Raw genomic sequence first — 19563 nt, 5'->3', positions numbered from 1 at the left:
CCAGTAGTGCCTCTGAGTTTATTTCAGAGTGTTTCATCATATGGTAGATGTTCTGCTTTGCTGAACTTGTAATGGGTAGCTGTATAACTCCCACTTCTGTGATACTGTTGGTGTTGACTCATTTAAGTATAAAAAAAAAAAAAAACCAAAAACTTGAATGAAAACTAAATGCGACTCAAAAAGTAACTTAACTCCAGAGCAGATTAAAATAAAATCCAGCCAGAGTTCTGGGTTGGGAATGCATAGATCTGCATCTCTGTGTGTGTTCATATTGCATACACTCACACACGTATTTTAAAATGCATCCTTCCAGTCATATGGCTTATGGTCATGTTTTTCAGTTTGGACAAGGTTAGATGACAGTCTTGAACTTTGTGAGTCTTATTTCTCAGACTGATAGGATCAGAAATGCAATGAGGTATGAACACTTACTCCCCTGAGAGGTAAAGGCTTTCATTGCACATGAACAACCTCTGAATGAAATAAAGAAAAAACAGAATGTTCTTGTTTGATTTGGGAGGGAGTGTAGTCTATCCATGTTCTTTAGATTATGTCCTTTTTTTATGGAATCTTTGCATAATGTTGAAAGAATGAAATATCTGACAGAGTTGTTGTATTTGTACTGTGTCATGAAAATGAGAAAATTTACATGGCCCATGTTATTTTCAGGTTTGCTGTAAACTACCTACCGTAGCTATAATGACACCAGCCCTCAGAGAGGCAGCAACAAAAGGTCATGGTATCCACTTGTCACCTTCTTTGTCCTCTAGAGCTATGGAGTCTGATACAGCTTTGTGCATGGAAAATTCCAGAGCAGTGGAAGAGAAGATAAAAGAGGACTCCATCGCACAGATTACTTGCTCAGTCCTGGGGTTCCCCACTGCTGACCCCAACCTCAGGAATGATATCTTCAGTGTGCAGCATTTTGGTTCTCCACCATCCTCCAAGCGCTATCAGTCTGTCTTGTTAATGAGTACAAATTCTGCATTTAGCAACAAAACCGGTAAGCAAACAAAAGCGGGACAGCCCGACTGCTCCAAGATGAGAAATTCATTACATAATGGTGCTGACACATCATTTGGTCAGATTAGTCATTCAGAACCTGAGGAACAGGTCAAAGGGGAAATGTTTTCAGAGACCTCGTCTCCAAATTTGGCAGAAACACAGAGACTTTTGGATTCAAATGTAACCGAATCCAGTAATGCAGAAGACATGCAGCTTTTAAATGGTAAATGGTACAAGAAGAATGGTTTTTTGGGTAGGGCTTTGGAAGTCTGCACTGAAACAATAAAAGGGGATTTATTACACCAAATTCTTCACGGGCCTTCAGAAGGGATTTTGAGCTGCACCCCAGAGGAGGTGTATGCTCGCTTACTCCAGTGTATCACTAAGCAACAAATGGAAATCAGTCGCGCCAAAAGAACTCAGAAACGTTTACAAATGCTCCTGGCAAAGCACGTTATCAAACACTGTGATCAGCAGCTGAAATGCTTTGTGAAACATCAGCTACAAAGAATGAAGGTTTTCCATGAGCCAACTAGATTTTCGAGCAGTAGCTCCCTCAGGTGCGCTGAAGGTTGGCCAGAAAGCAGTGCAACTACTCTGGAGAGTAGTTCGAGTACGGATGCACAGAACGGAGTTAGCGTTGCACCAGGTGAAATCCGAGGATTTGCACTTTCTACTGGAGGGCTGCTGTCTCGCGTGGAGAAGGATCTGGACTCGGATGCAACGTGTAGCAGCTCAGATGAAGATGGTGAGGAACAGACTGTAAGAACAACTGTGGAAGCGTAAGTGTTAAATTCCTGCTAGACTCATATACTTCATGCTTATAAATCAAGATGGAAGGGTCTAGGCCTGCAGATTCCTTCTTGTGTGAGTAACCTCACTCAAGAGATAGTCCTCCTGAAATCAGCAGGACTGTCTGTGTGAGCTAGGTTTGGCAGGGGTCAGACAGAAAGTAAGAACCTCTCCTAATTACAGCGTTTGAGGAACAGTTACTTTACTAGACTGTAGAGAGCCAGATTTTGTACTGTGCTCTATCAGTTTGCATTACATTAGTACTGCTAATTATTCAATACTCAGATGGTGCTGTAAATCAAGTAGCGATAGTAGTGCTGTAAATTATATTTTTGGCCAGTATGAAAATAATTTTATTCTGGAGTTATTAAGAATTAGTCAATGTTAGATCTTGAAATCCACTATGATGTGATAAAGAGTAAAAATGATCATCTGATGCAGGTGTCAAGCCATCCAGTACTTGGGAGTTGTATATTGAAAAAGTTTGGTTCTTTGAATTATAATTTTAAATATGTTAATTTACTTACTGAAGTTGTTGTGCTACTGTAAATGAAGCTAGCAGTGGTGTTTTTATTGTTGCTGGTATCTTTTTCAAGAAGAACCAGAGGAAAATTATGATTAACTAATACTGTCTTGACCTGACGGGGATTCTGTCAGTACAAATTACTGTAGCTTTGGAAATCAGTGGCGGGTAGGAGAAGTAAATAGTAAAATTTTTCCCTGATGGTGGTACAGCTTATTTTTTTCTTTTTTTTTACCTACCTTTCTACAGTATTAACACAATCTCTTTAGTCAAGAAGTTTTAGAAATAGAGCTTCACACAATACAGCAGCTTGGTAGGAGCTTTATGGCACCTATGTTTCTAGCACTTTAAGTCAGGACTGTTTGTTTGTTGGTTTTTTTTTTTCTTATACTCTGCTGTTAGAGAGCATCTAGAAAGCATTAAGAGTGACACTAGTGCTTGAGGAAAAATAAATATTTAAAAACATATATTTCTTGAAAAGCATAATGTTCAGAAGAAATGAAGGTAGCTTCATTTTAATTTGGAAAAGAGCTGTGCCCTGTTATGTGTTTATAGCTTCAGTTAGGGAAGCTTCAGTATAGCATGGTGGTATCAAATCGCTGCTGCATTTCGTTAAACTCTGTAGGCCTGGAAAACGGAGGAGAGAAAGTGCAAAGTAAAAACTAGTTTTCATTTTCCTTTACATATTGTCAGAATGGTAAATACTGTACTAAAGTCCAACCAAAGCATAATGACTTGCCAGTTAAGTTAGGATCACCTGAAGTATTTGAGTTTGCAAAACAATGACTCTCCTTCTGAAATATTTTAATGAAAAAACAGCGATTTTGGCTCTTCGCAGCATAGGAGAATCCACATTCTTCTCCTAGCTGATACGCTTGGACTTTTTAGTAATAGCTCTGCCTCTAGGATACTTATCTTGTGAGTACATGAACCAAAAAAAAAAAAACCAAACAAAAACCCCTGATGAGAAGCTCTTGATTCTCGAATAATAAATGTAATGTAAAATTTGGACTGAAGTTCTGTGTGAGAGCTTTCTTTTTTCTTCTTGCCAGGGACAGCCAAGTTTCTAATTCTGCAAAGGACTGGCAAATCCTTTACCTGTATTTCTTCTTGGGACTTTTGAATTCCTTAACTTATCTTTCCACTTAAGGCTTACTCAGTTTGTTTTGTTGCACTGACAAAAAAATCCACAGAGGATTATTAAGTACAAAGACACCACCTTTGGCTCAGGAAATCCCCAAGCTGCTGTTGCTTGCAGCCAAGGGAGTATTCTGAAGAAGCACTGCTCCCTCTGTGCCTGCTCTGTTGTAAGACTGTTATCTTGGCCGCTGCTGAGAGGCAGGAGACTGGGTAGATCATCTATAGTCTGACTCAGTGCAACCCTTTATTTGTGGGTTGGTTTTTTTCCCTCCCTTTTTTATGTTCTTACTGCTGAACAGCAGTCAAGCAGCAGCGGTGACGAGGTTGGCAGTGTGCATTAGCTAAGGCCTTGCTGCAATGGCAGCACGAGAATGACGCGTGTTTGAACTGTGCTGCAGGGCCAGCAAGCTCAGAGTTAAAGTACTACCTAATTTAAGCTGAAGACTCATCTGTATGCATAGGCTGAGGCAATGCTTGAATTAACGTTGCAGTGAGGACAGGCTGTCTCTTATTTGAATTTATCATTATCTTCAGCTTGGAATGGTTTTCTTGATTTCTTCAACTTTCCCCAGATTTGTCTTTGTGGCTAAAAGGCTGCACTTTTTCTTCTAGGTGACAAAGGTAAATTGGTTATTCACCAGTGCAGCTGCTGAGATTTGCTGTTTCCTGAGCTTTACCACTTTAAGGCCCTTTGGATTGCCTTTGACCTGGACGAAAGAAACAAATAGAGTTAACATCCACTTTTATTTCTGCTAAGTGGATTTATATTCTTTGAAATGCCTTTCTCTCCTAGGGAATTGACTTCTAGTGCTTTCCAGAAATAATGTGATCACGTGGGTGAGACAATACTTGTTTCCTTGCCTGTGACTTATTTTCCATAATGAAGACTTCTACTGACCTGGAAAGACTCTTCCTCTGTGATATTCTTTGTAATACTTAACTGTAGATGTTATAAGGTTCTATTAGTGTGGTGATGAATAGGCAAAACCAAAACATTTTTCCCATATTACAGTATACTGATTGCATTTAACTTGAGGGTATAATCACACTGGTGGCTGGTCATTGTCATGACTGCAGTGCTTTTTATCCTTTTTGGGGGGGAGGAGGTGTCAATCCAATGTTCAAGGCGGGAGGAACCTGCAGTTACTGTGTTTACCTGAGAACAGTCTGTTTCCCATCAGGAGGGAGAAGTTGATTCCAGCTCCAATTCTTCATGGTAGGAAAAAACCTGGAGTTATTTTTAGCATTTTGAACCTGTTCATTCTCATTATCTTGAAAAGAGTTTTGCCCAATGAGTGCTGACATAAGCTCTTCTGAGCTATACCTCAATGCTTTGTGTCTCAGGTAAGATTGTCTTTATCCATCTATTTCAATACCTTTGTTATTTAGTTGCAGGTAGTTGTTATAAGATATTTAGACCATCGTTCATTCCTTGTGCATTACATAGATGCTGTCCTCAAGACAAGAAAGATCCTTGGTCTGCTGGTGAAGGCAATTTTTCTAGTTGACAATTCACAGTACTTGTTGAACTTCCCTAGTTTTAGAGTAATTGGAAAGCCTCATCCCATTTCAAGAGCTTCATCAAAGCACATTTAGTCCTTTGAGTATTTGCTAAAAAGAAATATGAAAAAGCAGCTGGCTCTTTTCAGGGATTTTGTCATTTTGCTGCTAGCATCAGCTCATGAATGTCTTTAACCTGCCAGTTTTCATGGAAGATTTCTTAGACAAAGCACCAAATTTCTATCAGTAGTTTGTAGTGTATTCTAGTACTGTTCCAGCCTTTGGGTGTAGGAAATTCCCAAGACACGACACAGGGGATATAGTAGTACTTCTCTCTGTTTTCTCAAAGGCAAGTGTTAGGTGCTATTTGCTAGCTCCCTGTTAGGCATTTGCAACCTAAGTGGATGGAGGGCATCACAAAGCTGACTCTAATTCCTTCAGGAATTCACAACTAACATCAACATAGACAACACTTCACCAGCAGAGTTTACTTGGAACTTGTTGATCATCTTTGTGGTTCATGAAGATGGAAGATTATCCATAGAAATGGTCAGAGATTTCAGACAAGGTGAATTGAGGGCGGATGTGAGCTCGAAGTTTTTTCAACAACACAGCTTTGCTCTGGGAGCTATGCATTGTATCCTTCCAGGCCAACTCCACATCCTTATTAATGTATTTTGTGTGTATTCCTGATGTGGTTAGAAGTTCCGGTTGTTTACAGTGTACCACAAAGTAGTCTGATGCTGAGGTGGTTATTTGGGAAACCTGTAAAGTTGCAGGGTACAGAGTTTTTCTTCTACATGCACTACGTGTATGATCTTCCACAAGCAAAAAATACATCAATGGGGTTCTTCAGAGGCACAGCTGCTCACTCCATCAAATAGTAATACATGTACCTAATTGATTAGAGAGAAAAGCTGCTTACAGTAGATTTTTCTGCAAAATAAGTAGCTCTGTCTACTCATGAAAAGTCCTGTGTCCTGTTTCCCCAGTCCTCCTTCCCCCATCTGAATACAGTCCTTTTGCATCATTTGGTGGGATTTTTTTCTTCTGAAATGTTTTCATGCTTTTCCTCTGATTTTTGAAAGACATGTTTTACTGATTATCCTCTAGCAACCTCAAGCCTGATGAAGAAGCACTGTTACATTTTTCCATGCCCACAGGGTTTATTGTGCCTGGAAACTTTTATAATGAATGTGCAGAGATAGTAAATCTTTCTCTCCCCCCCCCCCCCCCCTTAGATTGCTAGTTGGAAAGAGAAAAGATGGGAAATCTGCTTTTAGTACATATACTTGGTGAGGAGCGGAGCAGCAAGGCGGAGGGAATACAGGAAGGAAGAAAATATTATGACTAGTATCTCCAGATATAATCTGTTTGTTCTAGGTTATTTTCCATTTTTCCTAGCATTTTTTTCTCATGGCTATTTGAGCAACATCAATGCAGTTCTGCAGGCCTCACTATAGAAGACACTGCTTAAAGGCTGGGGTTTATTGCATGTCTTTGAGCCACGTTAAAAGTGGAAGCTGTTTGGTTTTGCAAGGTCAGGTCCTAATTTTCCACTCTGAGCTGTAATTTTTCTTCATACCTGATGTGAGAACTGAATTCTGGTTTTGGGAAGGGGAGGAGGAGAGTCTGCCAGGACTAAATACTGCTCTCCATTTTACTTAAGCACAAAACCCCAATTGTTTCCAGTTTTTAAGATCTTTTTAGTTTACAAGTCCAGGAAATGTCTTATTTGCATAGAAGATTAATATAAGGACTTTTGAATAAGTATAAATTCATAGGTGCTAATAATATGCTGATTTTGAAATGTTTTATACATTACTTTTTCATGAATTCCATTCTCTCAATTCTTGGCTCCTGTCACTAGCACGTGGGAGGAGAATTGTTACCAGGGCATGAAAGAAGAGATGGCTTTATATTACCTTCTGTTTTCACTCTAGGGATACATGTATTATTTCAGAATACATTCAGCCTCACTTGGTTGGATTTCCAGAAGATGGATTTACAACTTTTTTAGGGTCCCACATGCATTTACTGTTTTTCTTTAGAGATCTCATGTGCAGCAATAATAACTTGCTTTTGAACAAGCCTTCCTTCTCACAACACCTGAGTAATGTGCTTGTGAGTGAGGATCCTGATTCCTAACCTGTAATTACATTAATATTTTTGCAGCTGCTGAAGGCAGACTGAAAGCTTTTAATGAAAGGCAGAAGGTTTGACAAGTTGTAACCTGCAAGGGAATCTCAGAGCTGGGAATGTCAAAGCTTTTGAGTTAGGTGTTGAATGCATAATAAATAAAAACTTGGCATAACTCCTCTCTGTGACAGTTTAATACACAGTCAACATAGTATAGTAGAATAGAAAATCTAATAATCAGACACATGTGTATACATGATAACCTCACATGCTTAATTAAATGGTAGACAAGAAGAGTTTGGTGCTTGATGTCGACTGCTGATTAATCAGTGGTTTATAGCTAGCTTTTTTCTTTTGCTAAGCCATGAAATGTGTTTGTTTTAATAAAAAGATCGGTTTACAAACAACAATGAAGAGTCTTTCTAACATCTTGTAAAGTGAGGGCAGCATTATTTCATTTTATAGATAACATTGATTTCATGAGAATCTACTTCAAAGGGATACATCCAGTGCCTTTGAAAAATCAGTGTACGTGGGCCCCTGATACAGGAAATCATTTAAATGCTTTCCTTTTCACATGAAATAAAAAGTGTGCATAAAGACTTCCCAAAATAGGAATGCTCTCCTGTAACAGGGTTTCATTCATACTGCTAAATATGGGTTAGGAATGTAACTTTAGATGTTGGATTTAAATATATTGACCTGTGCTCTTTTTTTATTGAAACTGAAATAGCTGTAAATGATTTTATTTTCATCCAGACATTTTACATAGCTCTTGTGCGTGAGAAAAAAATTTTCTGTTGGGGAATTTAAATCAATTTAATTTTCAATTTGCAAACTTTTAATTACTGATTCTGTTATTGGGAAAAAAAAAATAAACCTGCATGTCCATGTTTGAATATATGTGCATTATGAACTCCCCTTCCACCCAGCCCATGGGGGTAGACTGGGAAGCAATAAAACTCAGTGAAACTCCACCCCAAGCTCCTGCACAACACCCAAACCAAGAAGGTTGCAACTGTTTGAACCTACGTTCATACACTCTCCACCCCTTGCCCCTGCAGACCGGACAGTAGGATTTAACATCATGACAAACTCCATCCCTGCCCTGCAAAGCAGACAGCCAAGTACTGTTTGGTTACTCCTCTCTTACTTAATCACAGCGTGCTTACAGCAACTGTGGAGTGCCCAAAGGACTTGGTTTCTGGTGTACCGGGGTGTCCCATGACCCCAGGGCAGGTGCTGTGGTCCCTGTCGGGGCAGCCCTCCCACCTGGAGGAGCACTCTGGGGTCCTTCCAGCTTTCCTGTTACCCCACTCCCTGCAGCAACTCCCCCACATGCAGTGGGTGTACTGCTCACACCACCTTAGAGCAAGGCACGTTCCCTTAGGTGAGGCGAGGGGCGGCAGGAGGTGGAGGTCAATGTGTGGTGATACCTTTGCTCTGCTGTGGTCTTCCCCAGCAGCCACAGCCCCTCCTGAGTCTCCTCTCAGTGGCTGCCTGTGCAGTTTTTCCCTGTTCTGCAGGACTGCAGTCCCACTGCTACCAAAAACCTACGGATGGTTTCCACTGCATCTGGCATGCAAGTTCTGGATCAACTGTTAGTTGTCTATCCAAAAAGTCTCAAAAAAAAAAAAAAAAAGATTTGTATCTGTTTTTGCATTGAAATCTGATACTATATACAGCTGGAATGAAATTAGCTATAAGCTGGAGTTAGATGTTATGTGAATACCATACCCACCTATTCCTTGTAAGAATACTTGCAGATTTTGGGACCAACTTCAGTGGCTGAACAGCATTGATATGCTGCTTGTATGCTGTAATAATGTTCCATTTGTACGTATCTTTAAAGGAATATGTTGTAAGCGGTGTCTTATGTTGAGCATAGGATCCAGACATACTTTCTTGACTTCTTTTTCAAGGGCAGTTGTGTAATACCTACAGAGAATTTTTAGGCCTGTGTTTGTGGTGATTTGTTGTTAGTCTATTGATGTTGTGCCATTTCAAAGGCAAGAAAAGAAGCTTGTTTCCAGGCAGCCCTGGTGTTCCTGAAGTTTTTTTTCTTTGTGTGTTAGTACTACCTGCTTCTCTGCTCCACATTGGTCTGATCTACAGCATGCTGAGGTTTAGTGGAAGAAGCTGGTGTGCTGAGGGAGCCAATGGAATCTTGAAAATTCATTTTAAGATATATTTAACAAAAGGCATTAGCAGATATGCATTTTGCAGTATATTTATTTTATTAAAAGAGGATATGGTGCTGGTTGTTTACCTTTTGAAGGTTATTACTTCTTGGGCAGTTAATACTCCAACTGACCACCACCTCCACCAACCAATTTGGTCTTTTATCATTAATAACTGTAAAGAATTATATAAACAGAATTGAAGATGAAAAGCACCTACCAGGTTGTGAAGTCAGCCATTGGAAAAGTTCAGCACTGTGAGAGACAACACTGCTTTAAGAAGCTGAATTTTTAATTTCTTTTGTTGAGCCATAAATTGAGTTAACAATTCAGTGCAAGTGCAAAAATTCAGTTTCTAATGTAAAACGTGTAGTAATAGCGTGATTCTTTGCAGGAACCCTGTAGCTGGGAAGCCCTGGCTGTGGCATCTCATCGGTTTGGAAGATGTGATTTTTCACATGAGGGAGCATATAGAGCTCCAGTGTGAAATTCTTAGGAAATTTCTCCTTTGCTAGGGTATCCAAGCGCAGAGACTTTCCCTTTTTATATTTTGTCTTCTACAGCCTTTTTTTCCTGAATGTTGATTTTTCCCCTTCTGCCTTTCCCACTGTCCCTTCTAAACTTATTTGTGGAAAATGTAAAAATCTTACTCTGTTGCTACTTAATTATTTTCCTTACTCTAGTTCTGTGCCATCAATTTTCTTTTCAAGGGAAAATCACAGCTATGGTTGATAATTTCAGGTGTTACTGCATAAATTCCTCAGGCCTCATGCCTTAGCAGAAATGTTGAACTGGATAAATTTTTTTTGGTTTGGGAAGACAAGATGTGTATTATGTGTTAGTATCAATGTATGTTATTTGATGCAATTCTGGAAGTATTAAATGGCACCAGTACGTCAGAGATGGTGGGACCAGGCGTAGGTGCCAGAAATTGTTGTGATAAGCAGTTGCTGATGTCTGTAGATGATAGGGAGAACTGTAACCCATCTGTTCTGAAGCCGTGTAGCTTTTCAGCGGAAAATCTCTGCCAGGTAAAAATTTCTTTTAAACACCAAAGAAGATACCAACCCCAGAGGGTCCAGAAGAATGACCTGATTGCAGATCTTTGCAGAGATTGCAGTATAATTTTGAGTAGCAGAGAGCTTTCCTTCGTTGACTGATTTTATTTTATTTTTTTTCTGGGGCATAGCTTGGTTTGGTGCTGGTTGTCACAAAACAGCGGCATATTGCTCTCTGCAGTCAGTCTGTGGCGAGTGCTCCTGGATGATCTGAGCAAAGGCTGATAGTGAACTGTCAGAGTAAATAGTGCTTTGGTGTTTAGCGTTGATCAGATATGATACCAGAGGACGATATTTGTTGCAGTTTGTTTTAATCTTGTTTGCACTCTGGAATGCATAGAAGAGATTGAGTTCATAAAACAGCACTCGCTGTTTTTTCAATTATGTGGTTATTAACGGTTTAACAGTTAACTGGTCCAGGGGAATTAATACTTCAACAGCAACTGAAGTGAGTTTGTTCCGAAAACAAACATTAAGTAGGTGTGCTGGAAGAATTAGTCCTTGAGAAAGCTTTTACGGGTCATTTCATAGTTGGACATGTTTGTTCAGCTATTACAAGTGTTGGAAGTTTTTATTGGGAGTGGGTGTTTTTATCTCATGAATAAAACCTAGATAAGATTATCTAAAATGCATGCACTACATATCTGAATTCACCTAATGTAAATGTTTTATATGATACTGTCTCCTAGTTTTCATAGGTAATCTCTTATTTACTGTCAGGGCCTGCAGACAGGAGAAAAATGGATATGCTGAATTTCACCAACGTGTGGACAGAAGGTATCAGAAGCCCTGTGCTTACCTCAGTGGCTTGCAGGAAAATGCTTGATGCTTTTTGAGCATTGCCGTGTGTAGTCACAGGAAAACTGACTGTAATGCTGGTGTAAAATTAGGGGCAGCTCAGGAAGTTCACAGGTTTGCAGCTCTGGTCCTGGGGGACCCCAAACATACTAGTGTGCTGTTAAGCATTTGTGATAGAGTGCCATGTGGTGAATATGAACTATTTTGCATTTTTGTACAACTGAGTGAGCTTCCCAAGAGAATTGGAGGATGTATGATTTTTTTCCAGTGTGTTAAGTCTCATGAATTTCATCATGAGTCATATGATGTCTGGATGGGATTTAAAGATCTGGAGAACATTGTGATATTTTGCTTTTTAGTTTCTGGAGTTGAGTCCTTCATCAAAATGATAAACTGCTGCTGCTGCTGTTTTCAGTGACTCCCACCAAGGAAGGTGATTAGCTCTTTATCCTGAGGGTAATCAGTGTGTAGTTTATGAGCTGCTTTGTGCTCCCAAATACTTCACTGTTGTATGATTGGTAATAGGCCTCCCAGTGAGAGGAGGGGGTGAACCAGCAGGGATGGCTGAGGTCAGGATCATGGGGTTGCTTTAGGACTAAATCATCTGAAAACTGGATGCCAGAACAAAGTAGGTTAAACTGAAGGGGGACCTGGCCTGGCATAAAGAGCAAAATTCACCGTATTAGGAAACTGAGTGGAAACATAAGTGCGAGGGGATGTCAGGAACAACTGCCGTTCTTATGTTTAATGCATAATTTTTGAATTGGAGAAGCTTTTCCCACCCACACTATGTGGGTGCCCGTCTCTCTGGCTTATTCGTGTTTAAGAATGTTGTAACTTGAAAACAGCGTTCTTTGAAACAAACCTTTTGGAAGGAGACTGTTTTGGGTTGGCAAACCTGCGTTTTGGAGTTTTGATGTTGCAAGCATCCTCCTTTCCTGTTCAGTAGGAAGCATCCTGTCATTGTCCCTGCAGGCATGTCATGGTAGGGGCAAGTTACTTGTTTTTACTGTGGATTTACGAAGCTGGAAGGTCTCAGTTTCCTTTTAATTTTCAAGATATAAGATACTTGTGGAGAATCTTGCCTTGGGCACAGGGCTGCATGCTCAAAACACTTTCTTGTGCTCATCATACCTACTTGAATCAACCGTACTGTATACTTACTATCATTCCCAGGTTCTGTATTTTTTGTGCATTTTAAACACCACTGTGCTTCTCCTTCATTATTTATGAACTGGTTTTCGGGCTTCTTGTTTTGTTTGCTTATAAAAATAAAATATGCCTAAAAGATTTAAATTCCACCCCTTCCCCTCCCCTGTAAACAACAACAAATAAAGAAAACCCATACACAAAACCCATACAACAGTGTGTGTCTAGCACAGCAATTTTATCTTGGTTAGCAGTTCCCCTTTGCACTCAGGTTGCCTGGTTTTGTTTTTTGGGAGAGACTGATCTGAGCTATTGGGAAAACATAAATCTCATCTGCAACATAATGGCGGCACTGGTGGAAGAAAATGCTTCTCATAGTCCTGTTGCGTTCTCTGATGTTGGTTTGGTTACATAAAAGCATGGTTTGCTCTCAGTTCTCTTTTGGGGAAGGTGAGAGTGCTGAGGGGTTCGTCCATATATTCGGTCCATAGATCATGGCTAAAAACTTCCTTCAGTTCAATCAATAGTACTGACCATAATAGCAGTATATTATTTAGTGCTCTTCGTTTTCCTTTCGGCCTCAGCAAAAGCAAGTAGCTTTGATGAAATGCTTATACTGCCTCTGCTGGTGCTGAATTCAGCTGCTCCCCAGCTGAACTCTCTCCCGCACTTTGGGGTGACACAGCACAGCCTGAGCCTCTGCTACCTACTTATATGTTTGATCATACTTTGTCTGCGTTTGTATCTGTGCTCCTTGTGGCTTGTTTGTTCTTCTGCATTTCTTTCTTTCTTCTCTTGCAAGTTGTGCAGGATTGACCTCCTGCAGTTTAACCAAGACGGGAAGTGCAAGACAGTATCTCGCATGGAAACAAATTTTGCCTCTGATGTAATCCCAGCATGTTTTTCTAGGGAAATTTAAATGAGATGTTTTATTCATACATAATCAGTATTGCTCTGTTCTCTTCGAATTCTAATAGTCCTGGATGAGTGCAGGGAATCATCTGTAGATTTAGAGTCATCACAAGAGCAGTAAGCTTGTATGTAAGTTTAATATTTCACTGGACTACAGTACCGAGCATTAGAAACTTTGGTAAATGTAACATGGTTTATATTGAGTTGCTAGCAGAAGAACAAATGTGAAATTCCTGTGCAGAATGTATGAGTCGGAAGCACGGAAACCAAGTAAAGATGCTTTGCAAAAGGAGCGCGCAGGAAGCAGGACAGACAGAAACTTTTTTTTTTTTCTTGTCTCATTCCCAACAGAGAACCAGAGCGGGAGCTTCTACTTTAGCACCTGCTCTGACTTCCTTCTTCAGTAACAGGCCTGGCTATTTTTGTAACCCTTTGTGGTTTGGGGTTTTTTTTTCTTCTCTGGATTTGCAGAATTAATGAATTCACTGGTGCCACCTTGAAACAGCTGTCTCTTTCCACTTAAATCTACAAAGCAAAAGAAAGAGGGACACCAGCATTCCTGACTGTCGTAGCATTAAAAGTAGTTAGTCATCTACTCATCAAAAAATGCCGTAAAAATTCTTGTTGCCTCATTTCTTGACTTGAGTGACTGTTATGCTGTACCCTTTAACACCCCAGGAACAGATTTACCGATTTGATTTATTTGAGGGGTTTTTTAATTGTAATAATGGGTTGTTATCATTTGTCACTTGAGTTACCATAATACTTTGCATGCAAACAGCTCACTTTAGGAGTGTCAGGATGGCTTATAAGGATTTTTGTTGTCTTCTGAGCAGTTACAGGGTTTACTAAATAATTTGTGGAGAAATAGAGTTAGAGGCAAAGGTAAATAAATAATGCAAGATCAAAGAAATATGAGTGACAGAGATGGGAACAGCATTTAGCAGTGTTCTCGCCTCCTGCCCTGTAAGTGTGAGCTTGCACTCGCTGCCTTGCCCTGTGCTTCCTGCCCCTTCCCTTGTGGCAGTACAAAAGTTTGTGTCTGTCTGCAAGACATCAAAACTGGGAAAGGGATCTAGACTTCAACTTGCTTCATTCACCCTGCCTCCAAAGTTAAAATTAACCATGAGCGACTCTCTAATCCGTGTCACCATGTAGCTGCCAAAGTGCTTGTGCAGGCGCTGGGCACGGGGCAGCCTGGGCTGGCAGGAGAGAGGAGCTAAAATTGCTTCCTTTGGCCTGAGCTTAAAATGTTTGTGCTTAGTTCGGTGGAAACTCCTCCTTACAGAGGAGCCTAAGGACATCATTATTACAGTGTAATTAAATGCTGTTAAGTTTAATTATATAAATACACTTTAAAGCCTTAAGAAATACTTGCATAGTATTTTAGAATGAAGCAAAAATATACATAATATATTTAACAGTGAATGCAAATAATTCAAGATTTAATATTGTGTTTAAGAAAAAAACCTGCAAACACATTTTTTGAAAAACAACTTGTGATGGAACTTTGCAGAGGATATTTTTTATATGTAACACAGTAATATACAGAGGATAGGATTTGTTTGTCTTAAGGTTTACAATATTTACCTGATCTTCTGTTATCTGCTGTGGTTTGGTATTGATTATGGATTCCCTTACTGCCCTGCTGGTTTCCTACAGTGTATGTGATATATGACCAGCTCTGGCCCTTTCCATTCTGCTGTTTGTTTCCCAGCTGTGTGGGCACTTTCTGTTTTTCTCATTTCTCTCTCCTCCTCCTTGGTTTGTTTGAGGATAGCTCACCTTTCTCCCCAAACTGTTGCATCTAGTTTGGGAGGTAATTCTGTCAGTGTGATTTGCTTTCTTGTTATAACGTCCTGGTTTGTGGGGGTTTGTTGTTTGTTCATTTGTCTTCTGAGAAAGGAATAGGAATAAGCATCTCAACACTCCTGTTGGGTTTTTCTCAGTTATGCTCTTTATTCCTATTTAACTTTTTTGTTAAAACAATTAACTAAGGGATTTGTTACAGCCTAATTAAGCAGCTCTTACTTAGGACTAGCTTTTTGCCATCCCAGGGTCCTGAGACAAATCCTATTCCAGCTACTACCACGCTTGTGTGAATATGTTATTTAACTGAACTCTGATTTGGGCCAACCTGGAATTCGGTTCCCCGCCTTTCCCTGCAAACTATGTTTTATGACTTCCAGAAGCACAAATGTGCAAAAGCTGTCAGTCCCAGAGAAGTTCTTGGCGACAAGACCTGGTTAAAGCATAAATAGCCAGGGCTATTTACTGTGTGCTGGTGATAAAGGGAAAACACAGAGAAATAAGAAGGGCTTGTCAGAAAAATGGATATTCACAAGATTACTTCATATGCCTTTTTCCCTAGGACAAAATCACTAATAAAATATATAAAGTGTAAATAATTTATTATGCTATATATTTATAGAGTTCTTTGAGTTTCTTTTTGATGGTAATCCACTTTGCTTGCACGTGGAATCTGGATTTAAACAGGACATTTCAATCTCCTGTCTAATTTCATATGTTCATTTTGTCTGTAGGAGAGAGTTTAAGCTGGTTATAAGTTATGTGGGCAGATAATTTACGTTAAAAAGGAGGAAATTATGAATTTTAGAGGTAACTTACTGGACACTGTGTCTATTCTTCCTATTTGTGATGGCTAAAGTAGACTTAAAGTTCTGCGATTTTGAATTACGCTTTATAATCTTTGCTCTGAAAATATTAGAATTCTCAAATTTGGTGATTCTCTGCTCCTGCCAGGAAGTGCCTAGCATCTTCTGCAGAGTGATGTATTACCTTTCTTTCATTGTTAAGGTAGTTGACGCAAAATTCTGCATTAAACAATTGCGTTTGTGTAATGTTCCTATGCCAATTCACTGGCATCTGCTTTTTCTTGTATCTTTTGTGATACTACAGTGTCATGCAGGATTTAGGTCCAATAGTTATCCCAATAACTTGAGTAAAACTACTTCTTTTCTAGCAGATGTTTGATTTTGTTTTTACAGTTCTTTCAAGTTAGCTGTGGCAAACTGCTTGACAACTTTAGTGGGAAAAAACCAGCAGTCATTTTCTTTAAATAAACTCAGTTAATGGTAGGATACTAGTGGAAGTTGCATACTAAAATATTGCATTGTGTTGTCTCTGTTGCTTAAACTTACTGGATATTAAGATTATTTGTTGATTTGGTACCATTACATCATTCATTTATTTAATATGTAAGTTGAGTAAAGTTTGCTGCTACCAGTGATGAATTTAGCATAATCAAGTTAAGCTAATCACAATGTCAGGTACTGAGAGTCATATCTTTTTTGTTATAAAATACACCTATTTTTAAAGAGCAGTACGAGTGACCTAACTATGCTATACTGACACAGCTAGATTTATAAAATTGCTCAAATAAAAGAAATCTAAACTACTTAGTTGGTTTTTTGGGACTTGATATCTAGCTGGTCATTGCTGGATGATGTTTTATTAGATTCCAGTTGTTAGCAAACGATATTTGTGAAAGCTTGTGGGAGGAAATGTGGTGTAAGAATTAGGATTCTTGCTGGTGGAGTTACTGGAATTCTTTGCAAATCTGTAATCTGCATTAACTGATATAGTTTGGTAGTTTCTCCAGCTCCGGGATTTATAATACAGAACAGAAAACTAGCTTAGCCTGGGAATAGCCAGTGAACGTTGATTGTACTGGTTTGGGCAAGTTCTGTAGTTGCAGAAATAAGCTGATGTGAAACTGGATGGGTATAATCAGATATCTTCTGAAAGTAACAAAGATGCTTGCAACATGAGGCAGAGCAGCTGTCAAAAATGTTCTTGTGCAAATGCGGTTATCTTTATTTTTGGACTAACCAGTATTTTGTCTTCACAGCAGCTATACTTCTGAATGGAAGTGGCTTGCAGACAGAGCTAGAATTGGCAGCCGTTGGACGTGGCTTCAAGCCCAGATTTCAGAACTAGAATACAAAATCCAACAACTAACTGACCTTCACAGGCAGATACGTGCCACCAAGGTATTGTCTGTAAGCTCATAAGTGGGCTTTTAAAATAATCTTTTGACAGTGTTTCTTGTAATATTTATTTGGTTCCTTGTTGCTCTTGTTGTTTGTTTTGTCCTAGAATGCTTGTATCCATGCAGGCTATTGCATGCAAAGGTTAATGAGAAAGACATTAGGAGCTAAAAAGCATTGTACCCTAGAGTCACCAGTACAGGACTGGGAGTCGGGAACTGTTACTTTCCTATCTGTGATAGGGACTTTGTTAGGGACTTTCAGGGGCCCAGCACAAGGTACCGTATTTATCACACTAGTTTTTCCCTCTGTAGTAGAGGCAAGATTTGGTTTTCAGGAGGGGTGGTTGGTTATTCATTTTTGTGTTGTGGGGTTTCAGGGTGGGTTTTTTTGTTATTTACAGTGCATGTTTATTCTGAGGATTAGCTAGTTAATGTTTGTACAGCACTTTGAACAGGTCAAGGATTAATTATTACTAAAATTCCAATGTGTGTAACTCATGTGCTAGTTTTTGTAAATCGAACTGGCTAGACAGTGGGAAAGTCACATTCCTAAAACATTAATAATCTATCTATCAATTTAATGGGTTCCCCAGGTCATTCTCATGTGCAAGAAGCCAAAACCTATGGTAATTCTGGTGGTGTGATAGGGAGGGGTTTTAGAGGGCTCTCTAACTCTGCATTGATGAGCCTCATGTAGGTTGTCTGATCTATGCTTGGGTCAGATAAGCACAGACGGAGAGGAGCCAGAAGATGCTTTAAACTTTATGTGGCTGAACATGAGACTTAGAGGGAGTTTAAAAGGAGAGGGAGATCACCCCAGAGAGTGTTTTCCTCTGATCACATAAAGAAAAATTATTCCCTCTTCTCCTTTTGCCCTCAGAGCCCTTCTTTTCATATCCAACTTTGTCTCTCCTGCTCACAACTTTTTCTGAGTCAGTTTTGTGGGATTTTTTTTTTAAATAATTGAAGAGCCTTTGTTTCAGGGTCTGTCCTGCCTCTGTGCCCACAGGAGTGAAAGGAGATTTTGTATTTTGGTGAAGGTATTTTAGTGTTGTCCTGAATAGCAGGTACATGCACACTGTTACACCCAAAAGCTATCAGCCTTTAGGGTGGCACAGGTCTCATGAGCTGCAGAAGACAGGGAAATAACAGAGAAATGAGAGAAAGAACGTTCTTTTAGTCATGCATTTTCTTCGCATTAGGTGGTATGTTGGCTTGGAGCCTAGTCATCTTCCTGGTGGAGATCTTTAGTGACATTCCTTTTTGCAAACTTCATGCCCCTTTTACCAGCTGTGGTATTCAGTATTTGGCATTGTGTTCCATAGTGAAGGTAGACATGTATTTTCTTCGGCTGTGATTTTTTTGGCCTATTTGTTTGTAGTACACCAGTGCAGCAGCTAAGGAAGGATACGTGGGCTGATAGAAGAGCTCTTTGTTTTCATTTGGTGACTGCAAAGTAGTTACACAATATCATTAGAATTTGTATGCTGTGTTTAATCGTTTCAGAGTGTTTTTCATGTGTTTTGAGTGGAAAAATATGTGATTCATAGCCAGTGAACAATGATTTCAAGCAAAACGCCACTCCTCTAACAACATAACGCATTAGGGAGGGAGATGGTTAACTTGTGGGCAGTTTCCTGGCCTACTACATTGTCTCTTCTCCATCTCTATGCACACAGAAGTAGCAGCTCTGAATCTTTGAGAGTCCTTCCTTTTAAAAAAACGTATATCTGCAAAACAAAACAATTCCATTTAAAGAGGGGAGAGGAGGAGTTCATTGCCAAAACCTACTGATCGTAACCCATTTAATTTGTAATTCCTATATAGTCAGCATTAGTCTTGTAATTCTTTGCTCTTTCTCTTTTCTTCTGTGCCTATTCCATCTCTCCCTTTTCATACAGTCTAGCAATTTTCTCCTTCCTTTTCTGATTTCCTATTTCCGTGCCTGGTCAACAGGATTCTGTAGCTTAAAAAAATAAAATTCCAGTGTAAGTGGGCAGGGTGTCCCCCTCTTTACCACTTTTCCTGTGTGTCTTCCTATTCCTCTGCCTTCAGAATTTGTGTTTTAGACTTCTGTGAGTTACTTTTTTTGTTCTCTCAGTAGTCATGACCTATGATTCTTTTACTGAAAAGGTCTAAAGATTCTAAATTCTGAGAGTGTAAAGCTGTTGAGCTAGCTTGTCCTCCTGTTGTGGCACACAAAAATTAGATCTATACTTGAATCTCCTTGAACATACTGCTTGCTTTGTAACTGCTGTTGGTCTACAAATTGTAGTATGATACTGTCTGGATTCATTTCCATCTGCTGTAAATGGAAAAATGCAGATGATGGGCTACTGTGATAAGGAATGTGGA

At 39.5% G+C, this 19563-nt stretch overlaps 1 protein-coding gene across 15 annotated transcripts in view; it reads left to right on the top strand.

Moving 5' to 3' along the window:
• KANSL1L (KAT8 regulatory NSL complex subunit 1 like) overlaps positions 1–19563 on the top strand; it is a 67446-nt gene that overhangs the window by 6546 nt on the left and 41337 nt on the right. For 11 of the 15 annotated variants that reach the window (XR_008577799.1, XR_008577798.1, XR_008577801.1 and 8 more), the window contains 2 exons: positions 670–1787; positions 17068–17209. Coding sequence is in view for 8 of the 15 variants with exons in the window: in XM_054830954.1 (XP_054686929.1) it covers positions 700–1787; positions 17068–17209 (1230 nt within the window). In the remaining 7 variants the exon portion in view is untranslated. The remainder of the gene's footprint in view (positions 1–669; positions 1788–17067; positions 17210–19563) is intronic. The other 4 variants (XM_054830959.1, XM_054830960.1, XM_054830957.1 and 1 more) reach the window with 2 other exon arrangements.

Source organism: Grus americana, chromosome 6, assembly GCF_028858705.1.
Source record: "Grus americana isolate bGruAme1 chromosome 6, bGruAme1.mat, whole genome shotgun sequence".
NCBI classification, from domain to species: Eukaryota; Metazoa; Chordata; class Aves; order Gruiformes; family Gruidae; genus Grus; species Grus americana.
This window is presented reverse-complemented; position numbering and strand designations above follow the sequence as displayed.